This window comes from Zootoca vivipara, chromosome 11 (genome assembly GCF_963506605.1).
Source record: "Zootoca vivipara chromosome 11, rZooViv1.1, whole genome shotgun sequence".
Lineage (NCBI taxonomy): Eukaryota > Metazoa > Chordata > Lepidosauria > Squamata > Lacertidae > Zootoca > Zootoca vivipara.
The window spans coordinates 61,128,326-61,152,803 of NC_083286.1; the positions used below are offsets into that span (position 1 = coordinate 61,128,326).

General features: G+C 42.0%; 1 protein-coding gene across 2 annotated transcripts in view; it reads right to left on the reverse strand.

The window, feature by feature from the left end:
* The window catches only part of FAM219A (family with sequence similarity 219 member A), a 64,360-nt gene that overhangs the window by 34,383 nt on the left and 5,499 nt on the right, over positions 1–24,478 (reverse strand). For both annotated transcript variants that reach the window (XM_035100521.2, XM_035100520.2), the window contains exon 2: positions 868–967. In XM_035100521.2, the coding sequence (XP_034956412.1) occupies positions 868–967 (100 nt within the window). The remainder of the gene's footprint in view (positions 1–867; positions 968–24,478) is intronic.

Sequence of the window (24,478 nt, forward strand, 5' to 3'; positions counted from 1 at the left end):
TACTGGACTAGGTCTTTGGTACAACCAGGTTCTTATGGGGGAGGAGAAAGAGTGCTCTATGTGTACACCATTAAATCATACCCGCTCCATACAAAGATGAATTGTCATAGATTCCTCTAGCCCAAAACCTGAGAATTGCAGCTTCGTGTGAGTAACAAGTGTTCTGTTCTTTACCCCCCCCCCCCAAACTCTCACATGCAGTTTCAAACCTTCTTTAAAGAAAAGAGATGATGGCGAAACAAGTGTATGTTGCCAGTGTACATTTGCCCTGAGAGGCAGAGAGAGAATAAGAAAACAAAATGGAGACAAGTTCTAGGAAATTAAGTACAGTGGTAACTTGGTTCTCCAACGCCTTGGTACTCAAACAAATTGGAACCCAAACACTGCAAACCCGGAAGGAAGTGTTCCAGTTTGTGAACTTTTTTTGGAAGCCGAATGTGCTCCATTTTGAGTCTTACGCTTCTGATTTGAGTGCCGCACTTCCGTTTTGAGCATTATGCTGTTTTTGCTATTTATTTTGCGTTTTTGTGGCTCTTTTTTTGTTTTTGTGACTGTGTGGAACCCAGTTCAGCTAATGATTGTGTGCCTGCAGTACATTGTTTATCGCTTTCATTTTATGGCTCAATGGTATCGTTAGATAGTAAAATTCATGTCAAATTGCTGTTTTTAGGGGTTGTTTTTTAAAAGTCTGGAATGGATTAATCTGTTTTGCATTACTTTCTATGGGAAAGCATGCCTTGGTTTTGGAACAGACTTCCGGAATGGAATAAGTTTGAGAACCAAGGTAACACTGTATGTGCAACTGTCATAGCCAAGTACCCAAACCACAGAGCTCCTTCAACATATGTCCAGATGCATAAAACCTACCTAGTTTCACTTGTAGGGGGGATGGTTTGTAATTCATAGCTACAGTTTCTCCCTCTCTCGTGTCACAGTCTCTGTCAGATATAGAGGCTGCTGTTGGATCCTGTTGGAAGAAAAGGAAAACCATCAGCTATGTTTGGAGAAGAGAAGATATCACGTCATTAATGTTATCTACCCTCTAAATCAGAGCTGGGACAACATATTGGTTTTTGTGTTTGGTGAGGCAGGAAAAGCATACTTGATTTATATTCAAGAGGTTAGAGTCCAGATACTTTAAGTTCACTTTGAATTAAGGTTGCTATCTTTTAAAAATGTTGGCCTGCAGACTTCTATGATGGATCATCCAGGAGGCTGCAAACAGAATACCGGGAGTGGGGGCAGTTACATCTCAAGGTCACTAGATAAAATACACTCCAGGCTGGTCATGTCCGAAACTCATTAAGCTGTGAAAGGTGGTAAACAGCCTGTACAAAATATTTTGGTTGATTCACTTTGATTCCTAGAAGATGTCAACGCTTAACATAGAGTTGGCCCCAACGGACTGACATTGCTGTTATGTCAAGGAGCTGATGATTTAGTAACTAATTACTATTATTATTTTACCTGCTCTTCATTTATACCTATGAAAATTACAACATACCAAAAACAACAAAGCATATTCACCAAACACATGGAGAAAGATAAAAGAATCAACGCAGACTAATTCCATCTTAAAATTATAAAATGCTTGTGGATATAAATAGGTTTTGACTGGGCACAATCCACCGAGAAGCTCTTCTATGTAGAACCCACAGAAACGGAGAGCACTGGATCTTGTGAGAATCTTGTGACAGAATTTTCACTTCCTATCCCTTTGTTAGAGGCTTGTTTACCGGTAGGTGCTTTTCTTATTGCTCTAAAGTTCTCTTCAAAAAAGAAAAAGAAAAAAAAAAGATTGAAAACTCTTTCCTCCATGCAATCTGCACAATATCCATGAGACACTGCATTCATTCTAGGATATATTATTCCATGGAATCCCCTAACACATGCTACCGAGACACAGAATTCCACTGCTGATTTAAAATGTTCTAAAATCCAATCAGTGCCAACTTCAAAGCTATGAATGATCTTAATTCTTTTAAAAAAACATCTGAAAGAGTCTGCTGCTGCCCTGAAGCTCATGTCACAATAGGCCTGTCAGTTCCTAAGGAGCTGGAACACTTTTTTTATCTTTTCTTGCTACCAACAAACCATGGCTACTCAACCTCAGGGCCGAAATTAGAGCAGACTGACAAAACCTATTCCTTTTTTCCCACCAGAAACTAAACAGACAACCTTGTGTGTTGATGCATGATTTGTGGATTACAAATTCAAGGAATATTGCCAACGGAAGCACCACCCTTGACCTCAATGTGGAGGAAAATTAGAATATGTCTTTTTTGTAAGGGTGGCAACATTCAATCCCACCCCACCCCACCCCCAATTTTACTGCATATATACCAAGCTCCCTTTCATGCAAAAAGGTACCTGACTTGGCAGACTCTGATTGCAAGAGGATTATGAAAGAGGTAGAGTGCATAAGCAACAGGTTCCCTGCCAACAATATGAGAAACGGAGTGACATGGTTTTTCCAGAATGCCGCAACCATAACACCAACCAACCCTTCTTCCAGCATCAAGCCCCTTAGTTGTGCACAGAATATGCTTGAAGAAAAGTGTGATTATGACAGTAGAGCATTTTAAGCCACCCTGAAAAGCAACAGGACTACGCCAACATGCCTAACATTATTGGTACTTTAGCTTAGATTGTGTTCTGCAATTGTTATTCATCACATGCAGTTTTCTCACATGCGTTGTTCCCTTTTGAATGATTAAAGGAACACAGCCTCTTAATAGCTGGTAACTTGCCAGTTCTTTGGGGGGGCAGCCTTCACTAGCCTGGTGCCCTCCATGTTTTGGACTGCAGCTCACATCAGCCACAGACTGCCCAGGCTGCACTAAGGCTACATGTTTAACAAAAACTGTATTTTCATTCCCTTTTGACTTTTTGTGAGGAATCACAAATGCTTCTTCCCCCCCCCTCCATCTGCATGAAATATTTCTATTTCTGCATCTCTTCTGCCAGACTTGGCCAGACATTACTTCCAACACCCCACCACCCAGCCCCTGTAGCCCATCTCTGCTGCCAAAACCAGACACCAACTAATGCAACAGCTTTTAACTCCTTTGTTTTCAGGAGTCTGCGGACACTCTTCTACTCCGATGATACTTCACTTAACCTGTGGGATATGAACTACACAGGGGCAAATCAAGTGGAGACTTCATGTTTTTGTTACTTCCACAGTGCTTAGCAAGAATGGACTGAAAACTCCAAGTGCAGCCCTATTAATTTTCCAAGCCACACACCCAGCTTTATTTATTTTCTGCCAACTGCCATTTCTCCAAGCTCCAGTAACTGCTCAGAAGTGGCTCTGAAATAATTCCAGTCATTGTGCTCCCTGCTAAACTGCGTTCAAGAGATGTCTATGGCTCCAGGTTTCCTGTTCTAGAAAATTTTGGGCTTGGCCCTAGTAAACAAAAATATTTCAAGCCCCCCCCCTCCAATGCAAGTTATACCAAAAGCAAGCCTCAGAACATATCATTGCAAGTGGCCACAAAGCAGCTCTTTGGGAGCAGGCGGAACCTTTTCATCAACACACATTCAATGCTGGGAACAGAAGCAAACAGCAGTGACGGCATCTTCTGTCTGCTCCTTTCTGCAGGGAAAATATGGAACAGCAACTGCCAGTGACTCAACCGACATGCACTCTGGCGGGTGGAAGATGCAGAATTTCCCTCCCAGCATCTTCAGTACATCTCCGCCTTGACATACTGTGGAAGGAATCACTTGGGAGGCACTGCATGTGCTGTTGCACTGTCTAAAGCACGCACGTCTATTCTCGTGTCTGCAAGTGTTTCATCCTGGGGGCTGAGAGAGAGAAGCATCCATTCTTCCGTATGGGGACAGATCTACAGTACTTTGTGCAATCCAAGCTCTTGACCCAGCCAGGATCACAGTACAATGTCAGGGAATTTGAATGTTGCAAACACCATGGCGCATCTGAAATGGTCACACAAGGGTTGCTGAAAAGAACACAAGAAGAGCCTGCTGGATCAGGCCAATGGCCCATTAGTCCAGTATTCTGTTCTCACAGTGGCACCAGATGCATGTGGGAAACCTGAAAGCAAGATTCAAGCACAAGAGCACTCTTTCTGCCTGTGGTTTCTAGAAACTGGTATTGAGACGCATTGCTGATTCAGACTGTGGAGGCAGAGTGCAGCCATCCTGGCTAGTAGCCATTGATAGCCCTCTTCTCCACAAATTTGCCTAATCCTATTTTAAAGCCATTCAGGTTGGTGGCCATCACTGCCTCCTATAGCAGGGAGTTCCATCGTTTAACTATGGATAAGGACTTCCTTTTATCTGCCCTGAATCCTCCAACATTCGGTTTCTTTCACTGTCCACAAGTTCCAGTGCTATGAGGGAGGAAAGCTGGTCTCTATCCACTTTCTTCATGTGCTGCATGATTTTATAAACTTCTATCATGTCACCGCTCATCTTTTCTCCAAACTAAAATGTTCCAAATGCTGCAATCTTTCTTCATAGGCGAGTTGCTCCATCCCCTTGATCATTTTTGATGCACTTTCCTGAACTTTTCCAACTATACAAATATCCTTTTTGAGGTGTGGTGACCAAAACTATACACCAGTATTCCAAGTGTGACCAATTATTATATTGGTAGTTTTATTTTCCATTCCTTCCATAATGAGCCTTAGAATGGAATTCTCCTTATTCCTTCCATGCACAGGGTCAACATCTTCGTGCAGCCACCCACTGTGACACCAATGTTCTGCTTGTGAAATTATTTCATTGCATTCAATCCTAAATATTTATGGAGTACGAGCAACCCAAAATGTGCTCCAATTTAGGGGTGAACTCCAATCCTAATGTTCCATTCTAGGAAATGAGCCCCATTGTGCACAATGGAATACTTCTGTGAAAACCCATTCTGTTGTTTTTTGCCTGCATGAGTTCCCTCATAAATAATAAGGGGGTGCTTGTGCCCTTTCCATGGCATATATCAGGTCATTAACACTGCAGATTGAGGAAACACCCAAGCCCTTGCCTTTGTTGCCTGTAGCTTTCCGAAAGCAGACCAAGAAGAATAGTGGGTAGCAAGCAATAAACTACTGAAAACAAGCCACTGAAGCCTCTACCATAAAACCTTTTGTTATTTTTCTTTTTTTTTAAAAAGAAATAATTTAAACAGCACACAGTTTCTTTCCTCTTTAGCTTTACAGGCAAGACCTTCATGAATTACGCTCACGGGTCTGAACAGCATATTCTGGTAAGGAAGAAGACCCTCTACTATTAGAACAAATTGTTGCTACAACACCTGGTACCTATGAAGCACACAGATAAAGATCAGAAAAGACAAAGGTTCAGTTCAGCGGATTCTTCCAACTGTGGTTTGAAGGATCCAGAACAAGCAGAGGCAAGTCTCTGGCTCATGCATACTCCTCTCCCCGTCTTCCAGGGATCCAAGGGGAGAAGACTAGAAATTTCCACTTCTACCTAACTTCCAGTTCTAGTCACGTTATCTCAAAAGGATACTGGAGCGTTGGGAAAGGGGCATAAAAGGACAAACAAAAAGATAAAAACATTTGTGACTTTCCACTTCAGGAAAAAAGTGTCACATGTCAAGGGTGGGTTTGACTAAAAGGTTGTGTGGCCATCCCACACTCTCTTGTGTGCACACACAGCGAACAGTATGTACCAGGGTTTAGTTCCTTGAAGTAAACTCATTTTGTTTGCAGGTTATTCTAGCGCAGCATCATTAAAAATGGCTTGTGACTTTATTCTTCTTCTGAAAACTACCCTGAGGGTCCCAGTGGGGCTACTGGGGCAGGCCTAATTCCAGTTTTAGTTGTCTGAGTATGTTTACTGTTTCATTAGGACTACCATGAATTGTTGTTTGTTTGTGGTTGTAGATTTTCATTATGTATTTTATTCTGAAACCTTGTAAGCTGACCGGGGAGCATGTTTGAAAGGCAGGATAAAAATGCAGAAACCAAAACCAACAAAATTTAAGCAGTTGTGCTCCAATAAGCTGGAACACCATCATCGGTTATAATTTTGTGCTGAGCACCCACAATTATGCATACAAGAGTGCATCCAATAAATCCAGAGGAGCAGGGAGAGAAGTATTTGTGAAAGATAAGTCCCCTCCAGTTGCCAAATAGGAAAACCATTATGCCCAATGGGGCAAATCTTAAAATCCTTTAACTTCTTTTCAGTGCTCATAAACTTCTGTTAGATCAAAAACTTTGTTGCTGATCACACAAGCCTGCATTACTGGAACAGGTAGGGCAACAAATTCCCTTTCAGTGAATAATTGGGTTGTGTTTCTTAAACCCTGTGCTTTCCTAATTCTCCATTTCCCAGACTCAGCCAGACATTTTCCTCACCCTTGTAAATGGTCGGTGTATTGCTGTACCTTATACAGAGATATAGGTTGTGAATAAACACTGGAATACAAGGCACCTCGTGCTCCACAACCAGGGCTTTTTTCCAGCCAGAACTCAGTTCTGGCACTTCTTTTTCGAGAAAAATGAGCACTGCCTACAACTATGTCATTACTTTACTGTTGAGTGTTGTCATTACTTTACTGTTGAGGATATAAATAATAAAATTGTTATTTAAATTATTATTAAGGTCATCTAGTTTCATTATCTACCCTGGCAGGATACCTTACCATCGTTCAACAGAGAAAGCACTCCACAAGTTTGTTAGTGCGCATTTGTGGTAGGAGTGAAACCCAACTTTGGGAGCTGAGGAGCAGAGCAGCAGAACTTTAAGAGAAGGCAAAGGCTACCTGCTGTGCCCAAGGAGAGCAGAGCCTGCGTGAAAACTTCAATAGAAGCTAATCAAAGCCAAGAGAGCCCCTTAAGAAGCACAGCAATATCTCGCTTTCAGAAGAGGAAAAATGGGAGATGCGTCGGAGAGCAAATGCAGAATGGCTAAAAGGTTAGGTGAAGGAAGTTGCAGCTTGTTCCTGAAAGCCTCTATTTTATTCCTGTGCAGCAGAATGCGAGTCCGATGCAAAGAGGCTGGCTGTATATATACAGTACAGGATGCAAACTTAACTGGTAAGGGTACAAGTACCCACACACCAGAAGGAAACCCACATTTAATTTCAACAAAAATATTTTTGACATGCTCCAGGTGTATGCTTTTGGTCCCCAATGTGTACAGTTATGTTTAATAACAGGAGTAACAAAATGACTCCATCTGCTTTAATTCTACTGTTGAAATGAGGGAAGCTTGGGGTAACTAGGAACAGATTCTTGTGTGGAAGGACTCCGAGCTCTGTTTGCCTTTGGGATCTAAAGCAAATTCTTGGGCTCAGAATTATTTAATCCAAAATGTATTTCTTTCATACCAAATGATGGCTACCAAGGTCCTAGAAAAAACACACTAAGTTTATCCCTCAAGTCTCAGGTCTGCCTTCCTCTGCTTTAGAAGAAACTGATAAAATAATGCAATGGGTCAGGGACAAATTAGCCAGTATTATTACTGTTGTTGCAGCTTTGGCTTTTTAATTGTTATTAGCAATTAAACAGCAATTAGACAGCAACATTTTTAATTAGGACCTTGGTGCAAGTGGAGGGTTTTAAACTCTTTTCTTTCTCCTGCTATTTTTTTTAAAACAAAAAACAAAATATGATCCTGACCTGTACCTGCCATAAGCCCCTGGAGAAAAGCTTCCATGGAGGCAACTTGTTGGGATTGCAGTAGGGGAGAAATAAGCTAATCCTCCTCTTCTGGTAAAAATCAGGCTCCCTGCCTCTACCATTAGCAATTTAAAAAGAAAGAAGGATGCAACATGAAGTGACATATCGGGTCTAGTTTTGGCCCTCAGTGGTTAACAGCATATAATTTACATGCAGACTGTCTGAGGCTCAAGGTCAAGCTAGCTGCAATGTTAACTGCATTACTGTAATGAATTTATCTAGTTTTAAAATTTTAAGCATGGCCTCGTGGGATTTGTGTGTGATCAGCACTGGGATCACAGCATTCCTTTAATGGGAGATGCTTGGGACTGAGAGCTAAACTAGACATAATTTTCATTTCAGGACTGCAATTAGCATATCATATGTGTGGTTTTATTTATTTAATTTTTTAACCCCCTGGTGGTGGTGGGGAGACCTCCTAGCAGAGCTGAAATCATGGACAGGGATAAGTATTTTCTCCATGCTGCAACGGCAGTGAAAATCACCCTATCCCAATAAAACTCAGCTGGAGTGAGGTGGGAGAAACCTCCATTTGTGCCAATGGAACATTCCCTCCTAGGGCATACAGAACATTTTGGGAATGGGTCATTGGGTGGGGGAGGAGAGAGGTAAATCCACATTGGTCTCTACTCTGCTTAGCTTACCCTGTGGGCTACTGCTTAAAATAAATAAATGCAGAAATGCTAAATGCAATCATGCAATAAACCTGCTATCAAGTTTGGTCCTTAGTCACAAACATCTCCAGTTAAAAGGAACCCTATTTACCTGAGCCGAGCAAATAGCCCTGCCTGAGAACTTGAAGAGTCACTGCTGGAGTAAGCAACATTGGCCAAGATGGACCAAAGGCTCACTATAATGCAGCTCCAGAGGTACTTATGCAAGCCAATTCATTACACTTCCAAGTTAAGGCCACAGTCAGTGCTAAGGTTGAAGAGCATTAGATCTTACTCAATAGGAAGCTCCAAAGTACTCTTGCACATATCTCATACCAGAAACTCCTTATGCAAAATTGGCAGACACCGTTTTCCTGTTTAGGCAAACAATTTTAACTTGTTTCGAGTGACAGATTAATATAGCCCTGTGCTTTCAGCCCAGCCTCCGTCGCTGCATCTGATTCTTGCAACAACTGCCTGTTGTGCATGACTGCAAAATAACCCCTATGTGTGAGCTCCTGTGTGTAAGGCAGGGATCAGCAACCTTTTTCAGCAGGGGGCCAGTCCACAGTCCCTCAGATCATGTGGGGGGCCAGACTATATTTGAAGAAAAAAATGAACAAATTCCTATGCCCCACAAATAACCCAGAGATACATTTTAAATAAAAGGACACATTCTACTCATGTAAAAACATGCTGATTCCCAGACCGTCCGCAGGCTGGACTGAGAAGGCGATTGGGCTGCATCCGGCCTCTGGGCCTTAGGTTGCCTACCCCTGATGTAGGGCCTCTTTGCAAGCAGGACACCTGCTTATGACTTCACCACCAATAATGCTCTGGGAAATACTCCAAGAAAAAGGGAGGTGAGGCAAGTGAAGAAGGCGTCAGGAGCCTGCTCCAGTAACACTCTCCTCCACTCCGACCCCAGGACCATTTTACCATCAACAGCCCTGTGGAAAGGATTTTATAGGTTGATATTGTTTATTGTGGCTTTAAAAATATGTGTTTTAGTGCTACTTGTAAGGATTTGTATCCTGAAAGCTGAGATATAAATAGCTGTAACAAAAATAAGATGGGGGGGGCATGCTGCAAATAATGTACTTTACGTTATTGCTTGCCTCAAGGCTTCACAATCCTTCAATAAATATTCTAGTGCAGGTGATTATATAGGAATGTCACTCTAACCTCTCATAAACAAGTGTTGTTTCTAGCAGTCACAACTGAGCAACTTAACAGTGCAGACTGTTCAATGAACACTCAAACCAAAAAAGGCTTCAGTTTAGTCTCGGATTGCTTGGGGGGAAGTTTCTCCATACTACAGAGGAGTGCTGAAACACCTTAGAATTTGTTTGTCTTTAAATTTCCATTTTATGCACTACAGTCAGGGATCTTTTCATTGCCGCAAGATGTAGCCGCAAAGTTAGATGTCTTTAAAAGGAGTTTGTGGACAAACATGTCTTGCTTGTGGGCTTCTGCCTGATTACTGTAGGAAAAGACAATGGAATAGAGAGGCCTTTGGTGGTATCCAGCAAGGCTCTTTCTATGCTCTATGGGGTGTGCTGCAATTCTGGTGAGTAAAGAAAACCTTCAGCATGTGGTTATCTGCCTTGTTGAACGCAGAGCCCAGTGAAGCTAGAGAGTTTACAAAACTGTATTTTGTTGGAACTTCTTGGAAGCTTGCCTCATCCCATTTTTACAGGTTTTACTGGAAGATCCTTGACCCATTTTCAATGCCCTGGTTGAGGGAAGGAGGTGCTCACCCAGGATTTGACAATACATGGTCCCATCCATCGTCCCTTTAATGCAGTGAAGGTGTCGTCCTGCCCCCTTAGCAGAAAAACCCCGCCAAAGCATAATATGTCCCCCTCCATGCTTGACGGTGGGGATGGTGTTCTTGGGGTTGTAGGCAGCATTCCTCCTCCTCCAAACACGGCAAGTTGATTTGATACCAAAGAGCTCGATTTTGGTCTCATCTGACCACAACACTTTCCTCCAGTTCTCCTCTGGGTCATTCAGATGTGCACTGGCAAACTGCAGACGGGTCTGTACATGTGCTGTCTTGAGCAAGGGGACCTTGCAGGCTCTGCAAGATCTTAGTCCTTCATGGCGTAGCATGTTACCAACTGTTTTCATAGTGACTATGGTCCCAGCTGCCCTGACAAGTTGACAAGTTCCCCCTGTGTAGTTCTGGGCTGCTTCATCACGGTTCTCCTGATCATTGCAACTCCACGACATGAGATCGTGGTTGACAGTTATTTTGTGTTTCTTCCATTTGCAAATTATTGCACCAACTGTTGTCACCTTCTCACCAAGCTGCTTGGCAATAGTCTTGTAGCCCAGTCCAGCCTTGTGCAGGTCTACAATCTTGTCCCTGACATCCTTGGACAGCTCTTTGGTCTTGGTCATGGTGGCTACTTTGGAATCTGCTGGATTGATTGTTTCTGTCAACAGGTGTCTTTTGTACAGGTACTGTAATGAGCTGGGATTACAGCTGGTGCTTCTAATCTCAGCTGGTTACATAAAGTGAAGATACCAGGTAGCCTGACATATGACTGGTTGATAGGGGATCAAATACTTATTTTACTCATTATAATGCACATCAATCTCTGACTTTTGTCTTCTGGGTTTCTGGGGTTTTTCCTGTTGTTATTCTGACTCTCACAGCTCCAATAAACCTACCATTAAAATTATGGACTGGTCATTTCTTCGTCAGAGGGCAAATGGGCAAATTTAGCAGGGGATCAAATACTTCCCCCCCCCTCACTGTATCCTTTTTAGTTATGATCAGAATTAGTGGATCACATAATTACCACTATTTCTCTCTTCCCCACTACATACCCCCTGGGCTTGTCTATAACAATCATAATAATTTACTATGAATTTCTGTTTGAAGAGTGGACTGGAGGACATTCTGTTAATAGGTGGACTCCTCCCAATCCAGTGGGAGGAATCATCCCGTTAACTGTATGCCCTCCAGTCCACTCTAGCAAATGTGATTTTGCCTTCAACTGTTTTTGGCTTCTCTGGCTTTGCAGCCCAGTTATCATCCAACCTGTTAGGTTATGCCTGTGAAAACACTGTGGAGCTAAGAAGGAGTTTTATGTTGCAAGGCTGAAGGGTACTCAGGCCTTTTCTACTAATACTGAAAAACAAAATATACAGAAAGTTAGGTGTGCATTTTGCTGCTACAGCAAAATCACCACCCCGTTTGACTCTTCCTTTTCCTGTGTGATTCCACCCTTTTAGACTGGGCACATTCTAATACACCATCAGCCTTAAGCCTAGCTTTGCACTACTGTGGTTGACAAGAGAAAGAACAAATTATATAAGTCTTGGCTCTGTCCCTTATATCTAAGAAAATTTATTCTAAGTGGATTTTGATTCTCAGATTGCAGCCTAAGGTGTCTGCAGATCGATAGTGGCAGTGCCTTTATTCTGATCTATATGGTAAAGCAGGCTGGTCAAGAAAAATCAGCAAAACAGGAAGCCAACTACAGAAAGGCAAACCTACGTTGACGAGTTAAATTGCCAACACTTCTAGCACATTTAAAATTGAAAAGTGATGTAGCTCACGCCAACTATTTGGAAGATAGTACCAGTGTATACTGATTGCATATTGACACACGACATGCTTGATAACATGTCTGTAACACACTTGATATGAGGAATGGAGTGAATGGGTACATATGAATTTCTTTCTAGGCAGCAGGCCAGAAGCCGTGAGAGACAGAAGACGTTGCCAAGGAGATGTGGCCAAGGCCACCTAGCCATGCTGGCACTGATGCAACAGACACACAAAATGCTGAATATGCCCAATGTGTGGCAAAATATGGCAGACACATGGCTGTAAGAGCACAGTACAGAAGCAAGTTGGATGAGACTTTTTTAAAGCTGCAGTGTACTGCCAAGACTCCAGCTTCCATTTCCCCCCCTATGAGCAGTCTAGACAGCTGAGGTGACGTAAGTATACAGCGTTATAATAGGAACTTAGATCAACTGCTGTTTATTTGATTTAATAAAGCTTTTTTACTGGAATCCTACTGTTTGGTGTGTCTTGGGGCTCCTTCTGCACAATCCCTCCCCAGACGAGGTCTGATCAATCAAGAGTCGTAAGAAAAATAGATGGGGATGTTCACTGGTCAAAATATGAATAGACAACCATACAGACTGGAGTGCTAGGGATGACTGTTCCAACACACATACAGCAAAAACAAAGCATAGTTATGGCAGGAACGGGCCACTTAGAAAATAGAATAGAAGGCTGGGATTCTCTAGAAATGTAAGCGGTTAATCATAGTACTGGAAAAGTGAACCTTAGAACTCTAATCATACAAAACTAATGGTTAACCGAAATAGTTTTTTTGAAGAAGATTAGTGTGGCAAGATTAAAGCTTGCACCTTTAACACACGAGGTGAGTTCGGAAACCATCTTGTGAGGAAACCAGGAGTGCACTGTATTTGAGAGACCATCAAGGGCATACTTTCATATAAGGCTCTAGTTATCGGATGCCCCCACAATTCATCTGAGCACCTGTAGAAACTAGCCTACCATACACCACTGCTTCACCCACTTTTGCTTCTGGTTCTGCTCACCACTGGCATATGATGCCTAGAAGGTTGCCCAGATGAGAGTGCAGTGCTCAGTCTGGAAAAGTTCCCCCATCCCTCTCCTAAAGCATTTTCTGTGTGCCTAGTCTCTGCAACCCCAATAACATTTCTGCATGTGAAAGTGGGTTCTCTCTGTATGTGGGCTTTCAGGAGACATTCCCTAGGGTAGCATGGTTGTCTTGACAAGACAACATTCATACATTTTACCTGTGTGGCAGTAATATTTGTGTGCATGCACACACATACAGTTCAACAAAGTTGAACAGCCAAGTAACATTCCCACCTTCAAACATCTATGTGAAAATAAATACCAACCTGCAGGAGCAATAGTATATTTCTCAATAGAGAACTGGTGTAGCATGATCTGTTGCAGGTGCTCAACCAGTAGAATAACTCAGTCAAGCACCTATGTTGTGCTGGTTAAATACTCATCAGAGCCAAATGTCCTTAAGACTCCCTATTAAGTTTTGGAGTACCACTGCATCAACTGGTATAACAAAAAGGTAGCAGAGGCATCTTCTTCTTCCCAAAGGAGCAAACATCCACACACTGTTTTAGCAGTAGGTACTTGGCCCCCAACCTGCCCCTCCTTAGAGTACATGCATTGTCATCCTCCTCTTCCCTGCCCCATTCAGTCCTATGGTGCTGCTGCAAAAAACTATACCTTCTGAAGGAGGAACCAAAAACAAGTAAATAGATACACACTGTTCTTCTTATAGCTTCAACATCAGCCAAGCTCTTCTCTCTCCAGACCGATAAAAAGTTTATGAGATCTCAAAAGCTTGCATCCAATTTGGTTGGTTTAATAAAAGTATTGTCCTAATATGGATTTCAGAATATAACTAGGTAGGTCTCAAGTCAAATCTGTTCACTTAATTACAGTGGCCACAAAAAAGCACCAAAAACCGTGTCCTCTGCATCCCCTCCCATTGCTTTTCGGATGTGGGGAAATGTGTCTTGCAAGCCACAACCAATGCAGTGTTTTCTCAGTAATTTGACAAGCACATTTCTAGGATCAGAAAAACCAAACGGCATCAGATTCTTCAGCTGAAATTCCTGGCCAATACCATTTTTCTTAGTATGGAATTGGAGAAATAATAAGATTTTCCCTGCGGCAGAAATCTCTTTTTCTTGGCCTTCATAAATAACAAAGTCAGCAACTAAGAAGGCTTGTATTCCCCAAGAAGTTAAACCTTGAGCTATAAATTGACTTTCTGATACAGTGTCAAAAGAAGAGCTGTACTACAAGTAATACTGCAGCCTTCCATTTAATATTTCTCCATAACCCCAGATTCCATTTTTTAATGAAAACACCCTGAATTCTTAGCATTATTTAATATTTACATTACACCCACCCAATTTCTACAGGGAACACTGGGCGAGGGAGAAGAATGATGTTGCAATTGCTTGTTGTCTATGGCAACACCATATAATTCAGACTGCAGCCGCAATCAACATTAATAACTTGCTCCATCTAAAGAGTGCAGGTAGGCTGGCCACAAGCAGAGTGCTAGATCCAGATATGTAATGAGCAAAGATCCACTTACACTGGAGGAAGGAAACACGGAGGTCTTCCCCCTCTCCCACCTAAAAGCCATTCAGGAAGTCTGGGGAACTCTCCAGAACGAACAGTATGGAAACTGGTGCTGGTGGCTGCCAGGAGGAGGAATCAGTAAGTATTCCTCCCAGCAGGCGTCTCCTGCTAATGGAGAGGCAAGTCTAGATTCAGTCCATAGTATGGTGGAATCTGTCTTAATTAAGTGGCTTTCTTGGTGCCCTTTACCAACTGTGACAGGTTTGACAGTTACAGCCACTCCTGGACCGGGAAAACCTTGTCACGGACTAGTTCAAGCATTATTTACTTCAAGGCTGGATTACTGCAATGGGTTTTCTGTGGAGCTTCCCTTGCACTAGATCCCGTAAGCTGCAGTTGGTACAAAATGCTTCAGCACAATTGAGGCCATGTCAGCATATACAGCATGGGTAGGCAACCTAAGGCCCGGGGGCCGGATGCGGCCCGATCACCTCCTAAATCCAGCCTGAAGACGGTCCAGGAATCACCGTGTTTTTACATAAGTAGAATGTGTGCTTTTATTTAAAATGCATCTCTGGGTTATTTGTGGGGAAATCGTTCAATCCCCCCCAAAAAATATGGTCCAGCCCCCCACAAGGTCTGAGGGATAGGGGACTGGCCCTCTGCTAAAAAAGTTTGCTGACCCCTGATATACGGTAACACCCATGCTCAGAGATTTGTACTGAATGCTGATCTGCTAGCAGGCCAGGTTCAAGGTGCTACTGTTAAGTCTATAAAGCCCTTAACAACTTGGGACCAGTTTACCTACAAGATCGCCTTACTCTACATGTGCCCACTTGACTACTGTACTTTGATCAGCAGAACTGGCACTGCTATAGGAGTTGTGCTGTAGCTTTTCTGCATTCGTAAGAAACTCGGTCATTTAGTGTGGCAGCACCTACACTTTTGAACTCCCTGCCTAATGATATCAAGCAGGTGCCTTCACTGTTCTCTTTTTGGCGCCTGCTTAAAAACATTTTTGTTTAGACAAGCCTACCCAGATGCTGGAAATACAGTGTAATATCTCTGAGCTGGAGTGTCTCTCAGGTAACAGATTAGAAACCATTAAATGACAACCTTTTTTCCCACTGAAAAAATGGTATTTCGCCAAAATCTGCAATATTTTTGTTGATTGCCCTTGCTGCAATAGAGTCCTGTCCAACTATTTATTTTTCCCCATAAGGTGAATGTCAATCATTTATTTTATTTATATACATAATTAATTTCTGTGCCACACTTGAACCAAGGATCACAGGGCAGTTTATAACATAAAAACACAAAAGGTATTAACAAACAAAAACAGCCCCCCCCCACAAATATACAGCTATGTATCTATATGGGAGCAGGCAAAAGGTTGCACTTCGAGATAGCATGCAGTTGTTTGTACCAAACCTTTGCCCGGCTTCCAGACACTGCGCTCAAGCCAGGGCTTACCTGCATGGTCTCACCCTGGATTGGTTAGATCAGAGTTTAATGGAATGCTGGGAAACTGCATTTTAAAGACATAGCTGGAAACAAAATACTGTACTGTGTTTCTGTTCACTTATCCAGCCACACTTTCTCTTCCTGGATAGTCCCTCCCATTCCCCACCCCACCTCAGCAAACAGGAGTTCCAAAAATGTGTTCAGTCGTTACTCAGGCTATTTTGTGGTTTGGTCTCATAGTGTTTTATACATCTGGAAGTCTTGGGTTCCCCCAACCCTGCACCCACCCGCCTTCTGTACAAGGGTGGTGTGCCGTTTTGGTTACACCATGATCCACACTGGGAGAATGAGCTCACTACTAGTATTTGGGTTGCAATAAATACTTTGCATAGTCAATCAAAATGGGAAACCCAAGAGAATAGCTTAGTCAATGCACATTACTGACAGGACACTTGATTTTGAAAGAGGTATGCAAGCTAGCATTTTTAATAAAATCTCTCTGGAGGAAAAAGGATTGCAAAAGGAGAACCGTTTACATAGGGAAAATTACAGGCTGCTTCCTATAAGCAACCAGCAGCAGTTTCCTGAACAGAGGAGAGAGAATCTTTTGAAGCTACTGTGCAAGCCAAATTGAATTTGCCCTTTTCCTTTTCTTATCTTCTGGCATTTCAGAGAGAAGGGTCAGCAGGCACTCTGAATGCCGAAATCTCCCTCCTGGTTTACCATAATAATTAGAGGGGATCAGCTGATCCAGTAATACATGCATATTTAGCAGTGTATCTGCATCCCAGCTGTCTATGGGGTAATGCAGACTTCAAAGTAAAAAATAAAAGAAAAAACACATCCCAACTTGCTTTGCTGGCAGAACTACATCTTCACTTAGACAGCTACCTTTGTACTTGAGAAGCTACTTATCACATAATAGAGGGACACCTCACATTCCAGAGTCAAGGTTGGTCTCTTCCTCATCTCCCTACCCATGAAGCCAAAACAATGTCTATTTTTCACCAAGGAGACATTCCTAATTGATCCAGGGAGATTATTTCCATTTCAAGAGGGGCTTTTTTTGCATTTCAAAAGAATGCTACTGGAAAGAAGAAGGCCGTTTAATTTTTAATTTTTTTAAGGAGCTCTTGCAAGTATATGCTAATAGTCAATCTGGTAATGCTACTCTCCCAACAGTGTAACAAGGACTGAGAGATGGGGGGGGGCTCATTTAATCTCACTGTAAACAAGTGGTACAGTGACAATAAAGTATTTCTAATGAACTGTTTTAAGTCAATAGAAAAAAATAGCTGTCATCAGAAATGGTTAGCAGTACCCCACAAAAGTAACCTTTGGTTCTACTCCAACAAAATCAAGAGAGAGAGAGAGATGCACAGCCCTTTTGAGCAGTAACCTTTTTTTAAAAAATCAAATATTTTACCATGTTATGTGTCCTAGAAAGGCTAGTAACTGAAATGGTTGGTGGAAGTATGTAAATGAGCTGCTTATCCAATCACTTCACAGAGTTGTTACAGAGACTCAAGGCAACCAGTGTTTGGGGACTACAAGTGGGAGCAGTGATTCAAGAGTCTGAAGACATAAAGGCGTATTGATTTAGATTTGACAGTTCTCTTGTCATCAAATGCCTTCAAAACCTATGATTCTGACTGGCAAGTCTGCAGGAAATTCACATATACATTGAGATTTAGTATATCTACCAACAGGCCTTTTCAGAAAGGCTTTCAGTGCTGACTAATAAGTGGCTCCATCCTTACAACAACATGAGCGCCATGTTGCCAGGACAATGGCCAGGGTCTAGAGTACAAAGCATGGGAGATGGCTTTGGCAGGGAGTTGAGTTGTTATATTTGCCCACCCACCTCCATAAGGTCCTTCACTGGAGGGGATGAAGATTTTCCTCATGGATGTCGACCCAGAGACACTGAGCTATCTTAAAGTTACATGCTGGGATAGGTCAGAGCCACACCGGAGTTATACTTCCTCATCTTCTAAATGCAGTGAAATGCCACAATCATGCAAACTGAAGTTTTCCTTTAAAGTTCTTGTTTCCCCAATCCCTTCCTTGGCAGAGATCTTTCAAGAAAATGTGATTCAGCTGTTTGGCTTAATAGGTCTGCTTATAACTCATTCAGCATAGTGACTACAGCAAATAGACTGCCCCCTCCCTCTGCTTTCCAACAAAGGATGGTGTCATTAATAATGCACTCTGTATCTTGTTCCCTCTGCAGTGACTGAATTCTCGTCTGTGCTTTTCTGATTCTTTCTTTCAGCCAGATGCATGTGGCAACCTGCTTCAAAGTACTGCTGTTGCCATCCAATACCCTGACATGCAGAGCGCTTACCCTATTTCCAAGCCATTATGACAACCTTGCTCTTAGCCATCTCCCCAGGACAAGCAGCACCTCCTTCTATGAAGCTAACATGCCAGCCCAATCTCTAAGCAGCTACCATATATCATGCATAGTGACAGGGGAAAAAACTGTGGCTTCTTTTGGTGGGCTGGCAAATCATACACTTGTAAGGATGTAGCAGGATTTTTTTTTTAATCCCTCCATTGTAGGACTACAGATCCAGAGGATAGATCAGATGCCATAACTAGCACTACCAATAAGATCACACCCCTATAATTCATGTCATTTAATTCAGCAGTACAACCACAAACCTCTTCTTAGGGCAAAGGGAGTAGCAGAGTTTAAATTTCCTTCCCCCGGAGGCTGCAGGTTGAAAGGGCAGAACAATCCATCTTGATTGAGAGCAAGAAATAGTTAAAGGGCATTACAGATAACTAACTGGTATTTAGTTACGGTACCTTGAGCATGCACCTCTACAAGCACAAACTTCATGGAATTCCTTGTTGGTGTAATGTGAACAATGGGTTAAATTACAGTGCTGGGGCTCATGTCTTGAGGAGTGCAATCCCCCTCACCAGGTCTGGATGTCCTGAGATAAGGATGTCAGGTGCACTGGGCTACCATAGCAACACTACTGAGGTCGAGGGTATGACTTGCTGAGTCATTCCCATTGGTTCAGAAAATATGCTGATGTGTAGAGATGCGTATAATAGTCTCTAGGACTATTGCTTTCCTTATGTCTTGTCATGTCATGTCCAAGTCCTATTGTGCTTGTGTGTCAGGGTCTGACTCTGAATCTGTGCGTGTCAGGAAAAGAGGCTGTGGGTTTTGCACAGCAGCATTAGGTAGCCTGGGGATAGTGTGAGCGGATCTCTCTGTACTTAGGTATCTTTACTTTAGATACCTGGAAGAACTGCATAGAGAGTAGTGTTTAGCTTTTGTGTCTGGAGACAATAAACACATTGTTCCTTAGAACTGTGTGGGAGAGGAGTTTTCCCCTTAACTGGGGACTCTGGCAGAAGCTGTTCTGCTGGGAGCAGGAAATCTCTGGAGACCCTGTTGGGGCTCTGCTTACTGTGCTGATACATCACATGGGTTGAGGTGTGGTGGACTACCAACTGTCTTCCACAAGTCACCAACAGTCCTGACTGATGTAAGAACAGGTATGAATCTGCAAACACAGAACTCCTTTCCAAATGAGCATCAAAGGCCTATTTAGGAAAATAAAAAATCATTCCAGTAGAAACTTAGAGACCAACTAAGTTTGTCATAGGTATGAGCTTTCGTGTGCATGCACACTTCTTCAGATACCTGCATGCACACGAAAGCTCATACCTATGACAAACTTAGTTGGTCTCTGAGGTGCTACTGGAAGGATTTTTTTTTAAATTTTTTTTTTGACTGCGTCAGACCAACACGGCTACCTACCTGTAACTGTACTATTTAGGAAAGTTTTTAATGTTTGATGTTTTATTGTGCTTTTAATATTCTGTGGGAGCTGCCTAGAGTGGCTGGGGAAACCCAGCCAGATGGGCAGGGTACAAATAAATGAAATTATTATTTATTATTATTATTATTATGCCACATCATTTTCAGTTACTCAAAAGAATATGGATTTAGTTACTGAGATTCTACAAATTCCTATGCTGAGATCCTGCACTTTCCTATTTTAGACACAAGCAGAAGGTAATCTGTTGCAGTAAGAACACCTCATCTTCTTAGTTGTATCTGTGAAAGCAAAAATGATGGCTTATTTACAATAGCTAGAAAAAAAAGAACTGTCAATGTAATAGATAGGAATGTGACCTAAGAAGTTCAAGTATTACCTGATCCATATAGTTGTTCTCAGAAAAACTACAGTTAACCCTGTCCCTTGAACTTTACATGGGGATAGTACTGACCTACTTTTACAGAGCTACTATTAATAATGACTGAGAATGTATGTGAAGCACTTTGGGCACAAAAAGCTATTTTAGAGTACTCTATGTATACGAATGAACTTTTATTATTACGGCTAAACAGCCAGCCTAGTAAAACCAGAATTTCAGCATAATTTTTACATAAACATGATGTATAAGGGATTGTAAATCTATTTTCTTTTGTTGACCAATTCACCCAAGTATTTTCATCTGATATGCATGATGGATTTAGAGACCCCTGCACTTTGCGGATAGTCCAAGAATGAACAACCAGCATGATGTGTCTCTCTACCTTGTAAACAGCATTCTGGCTTGGAATACATTTGCCGCTGCACTGTTTTTCAACAATGCACAATAGTCTTGAATGCAGTCTTACAAGATAGTTAATAAAAGGGAAAATTCTACACTACTATTTATTTGCAATTCAAACTTTACTCTGTGTGTTGGGACAATAATTTGTTTTCTTAGAAGTTTAGCCTCTGGCCAGACATTGTTTTGAATTTTAGGATTTGACAGGTTTCATTTGCCAACAGCAATTCTTCCTTTATCAATTCTAGTTTTATCTTCCCACAAGGTCCCTGAAGCAAGCTTCCTGGCCAGTGACTGATACCCAGCGATCAAAATCAATACTAACAAACAATAACCACTCCTTTTCTAAGATAAAAGGAGCTTGGCTTCCTTACCTTCACTGACCACCTGAGGGCTAGAATCCATTTATTCAAGTCAGCCACATAGTTTGAAGCGTGTGCTCTAAAAAAAAATGGCATAGGAGTCTTGCTATGTCAAATGTTTTCCTTTCCAGAAAGGAAGACAAAGAAACTGTTCTTAGCAAGAAGCTTGCTTAGTGCAGACTGGACAACCTGAGGTCAATGCAGCTCTTTGCCCCAGCCTTTCACATCCGATATACATATTTCAAAGGCCCACCGTATTTTTAAAAATTGTATTATTTGTAATTTTAAAAATTGTTTTTAAAGTTGTATTGTTGTAACCCGCTCTGGGACCTCAGCGTGAAGAGCAGATAATGAATTACAACAATAGAATTACTACAAATCACTACAGGAGATGGCATTGTGGGGACAGTTGTGCGAGACATGAGCTACCCTAAGCTAAATGGTGACGTCTGAAGTTGAGCAAATGGCAAATATATACATGGTACACAAGAGGATAAAACAAGTAATAATGAGAAACAGAAACACACAAGCTTACTAGAGAAGTAAGTACAGTATCTGAATATTCCATGAAATAGGAGAAAGCCGAAATAAGAGAATCAATGTTGTGTAGCAGAGAGAATGTTTGACTAGGATCCAGAAGAGCTGGGTTCAAAGCAGACCACCCCTGTGACACTCACGAGTTGGCCTTGGGCCAGTCTCTTTGACTCAGTCTAAGCTAACCTCTAATGAGGGCAATGTTGGTACATGTGCAACACCTTGAGCTCCCTGGAGGAAGGGTGGGATAAAAAAACGTGACACTCAACTATTTACTTCATTATATCCCACAGTACTCTGGATGGAAGGCTCCTCTTAGTCTTGCAACTGTAGATCAGTCTTAGCAGAGCACGTGTGCATTCAAGCTCAAAATAGTGGCTTTGCTTGCCACTAACCTCACATATTTGTTTAAACACACTATACTAAGTTGTTCAGTTCTCACATTCAAGACACATCTACATGGAAGGAAAGTCCCATTGATTTCTGCTTATCATCACAGCCCATGCAGGCAAGCAAAAGTACATTACAGTCTACTTCAATAGAAGAAGCTTCTACCAATGAAGCCCAGAAGCACTGGTCCACTGCCAAGCACTGGCTGGCAACATATTACTGCAGGACCAAAGGAGGTCTTCTAGTGCTTACAGCAATATCAGAAAAGGGGGAGAACACAGTCAGCAAGCAGCCCTATTGTTCTGGTCACCGACAATACAGTACTTCAGATCTGAGTAGGTTATACTGACCTGGGGAATAAATCACAAAGCAGCTTCTTAGCAAGAGCACACAAAGCCCAATTTAAGCAAGCTTGAGCACGTAACTAGTTTTACAAAAGCAGCACACTGGCAGCTATACCTTCTGCATACGGATTTAGGACAGGAGTGGGCAACATGTCCTCCAAGCAGGTTTTGTAAAGCTCAAAGAGTCATGTTAATCCCACCTTTTTACTCTCCAGTGTGTGCTTTAAGTCTTTGTAGCTATGCTGGCCCCAGAGGGCAATAAAACAGAGAAGGTATATGCTGGAAGTGAGCTTTTGAGTTAAATACTCACTGATGCATTGGTGTTCAGATAAACACAGTCTAGGAAAGGAAATGAGTTGGAGTGGCTTTCCCAGTTACTCCTGATTTTTGCAATTTGGCTGTAAGAAGTAAAGCCACCGCTAGCAAGGGGATGACAACAGAGTAACTTCACCCATATAGATCTCAAAAATAATGTATTGCTGAGAATCTTGCTCTCTACATCCAAGTGAGCCCAACTCAACAGATATTTCACTCCAAGCAACAAATAGAACTGGGATGTTTCTCATCTCAATTCAGACTGTAAGAGGAGCTTACAGTCTGAATTACTTCCCCAGCTGTTTCGTACTTGTTTGGCTTACCAAAGGCTATGAGTAGAGAATACCCATTTGATTCCAGCTGAGTCACAGAAGAATCTTTGGAGGGAGCACAGTGCTCTTCTGTATTCTACAGACTAGATGAGCCCACACCCTGCATGGACTCGCCGACACTGTCAGCAGTCAAGTTCATGGATGGCATCCTAAAACTGAATCTAGTTTCTCAGCATGAGGCAAGGCAAAAAAAAGGAAAACTAGAAAAATATGCAACAAAGGAAGCCTACTGCATATCTAGGAGGAGTATTCTATGTTCCAGTAGCCCCTGGAGTGATCTCATATTGAATGGAATAACTCTGTGAGAGTTGCGCCAGCAGTGTTGCTTTTACGCCTGAGCATGTATGGCCTCCTGAAAGCTACAATCGTTTTATTCTTGGACTTCAAACTACCTGCATGTGTTACCTCGGTTGAGTCCTAAGTAGTTATTTCAGCTACTTACTCAAATAATTAGAAGGGTAGGACCTGCTCGGAAATGGAGCAGTCTTTCTAGTCATGCTTTATTGCAGGAGAAAGTTACTGAAGAGGAAAAAAGTAAGAGTCAAGTCTTCAATTCTTCAAAGTAATTGTCCAACCAGGTCCTCTATTCTTCCAGTAACTATCCAACCAGGTTACTAGATGGAATAAGGTATCATGTGATACCACAGCTATTTACAGATAGGGAATCAATTAGCTTAACTATCAGGTGCTGGAGAGTTTAGGCCAGAAATGCTTCAGGTGAGTTTTTAAGCACAACTATAAAAGCTCATTCAGCTCTCAGTTCACACATCTGTAATTGCATTATCAAGCTACACAGCACAGCCCAAACTAAGGTGAATTTACATTTAAGAAACCTCAGGCAGAAATCCTGGAGTTCAAAAGTGTTGCAGTTTACTTACTTCTCCAATGACGACTTTCTGAACTCCAACAATAAGCACGTATCAGGAAAAACACACAGGAGGATCAATCATGGATTTCATGGAGGAGGGAAGCAAGGATCAGATGCTATTAAGATATGGAAAACTAAATACAGTGGTACCTCGACTTACGAAGACGATCTGATCCGTGGTCGTCTTCGTAAGTCGAAGTCTTCAGTAGTCGAAGCGCCGCTACGGTGCATGCGCGAAGCGCGATTTCACGCTTCTGCGCATGTGCCGAGCGCACACGCCGGGAGGACTTCTGGAGGCTTCGACTTCGTAAGTCAAATTCTTCAGAAGTCGAAGCCTTCGGATGTCGAGGTATGACTGTAGTCAATTCCAAACATTATCAGCTGTAAGTGACCTCCTTTCACAAACTGTGGTAGAGAATTTCCCCATGTTCACCAAATTGCTATATAGCGAGAGAAAAGAAGAGACTGAATTTTAAAGGTACCCATGGCAGCCAAGCAACTGGGTGTTTCTTCAACATTGACAGCTACTGTATATACCAGCCTCACAGATGCATGGAAACAAATCATGTACATTGGTAAAAACATGTACAGTTTTGCATTTCTTACTGTTGATTTAAGCAATTCTGTAAGCAATCATTCAGTGCCTGCTTTTATTTATTTTATATTAAGCTACACATTTATTCTTGTACACCTTGAGCTTTTTAGAAAAGGTAACAGAAATGTAATAAATACTGTATATTAAGCCATCCTATAAATCAGCCTTGGAACAATACAAAAGGTAAGAAACCACTTGAACCTATAATCTAGCTCTTCC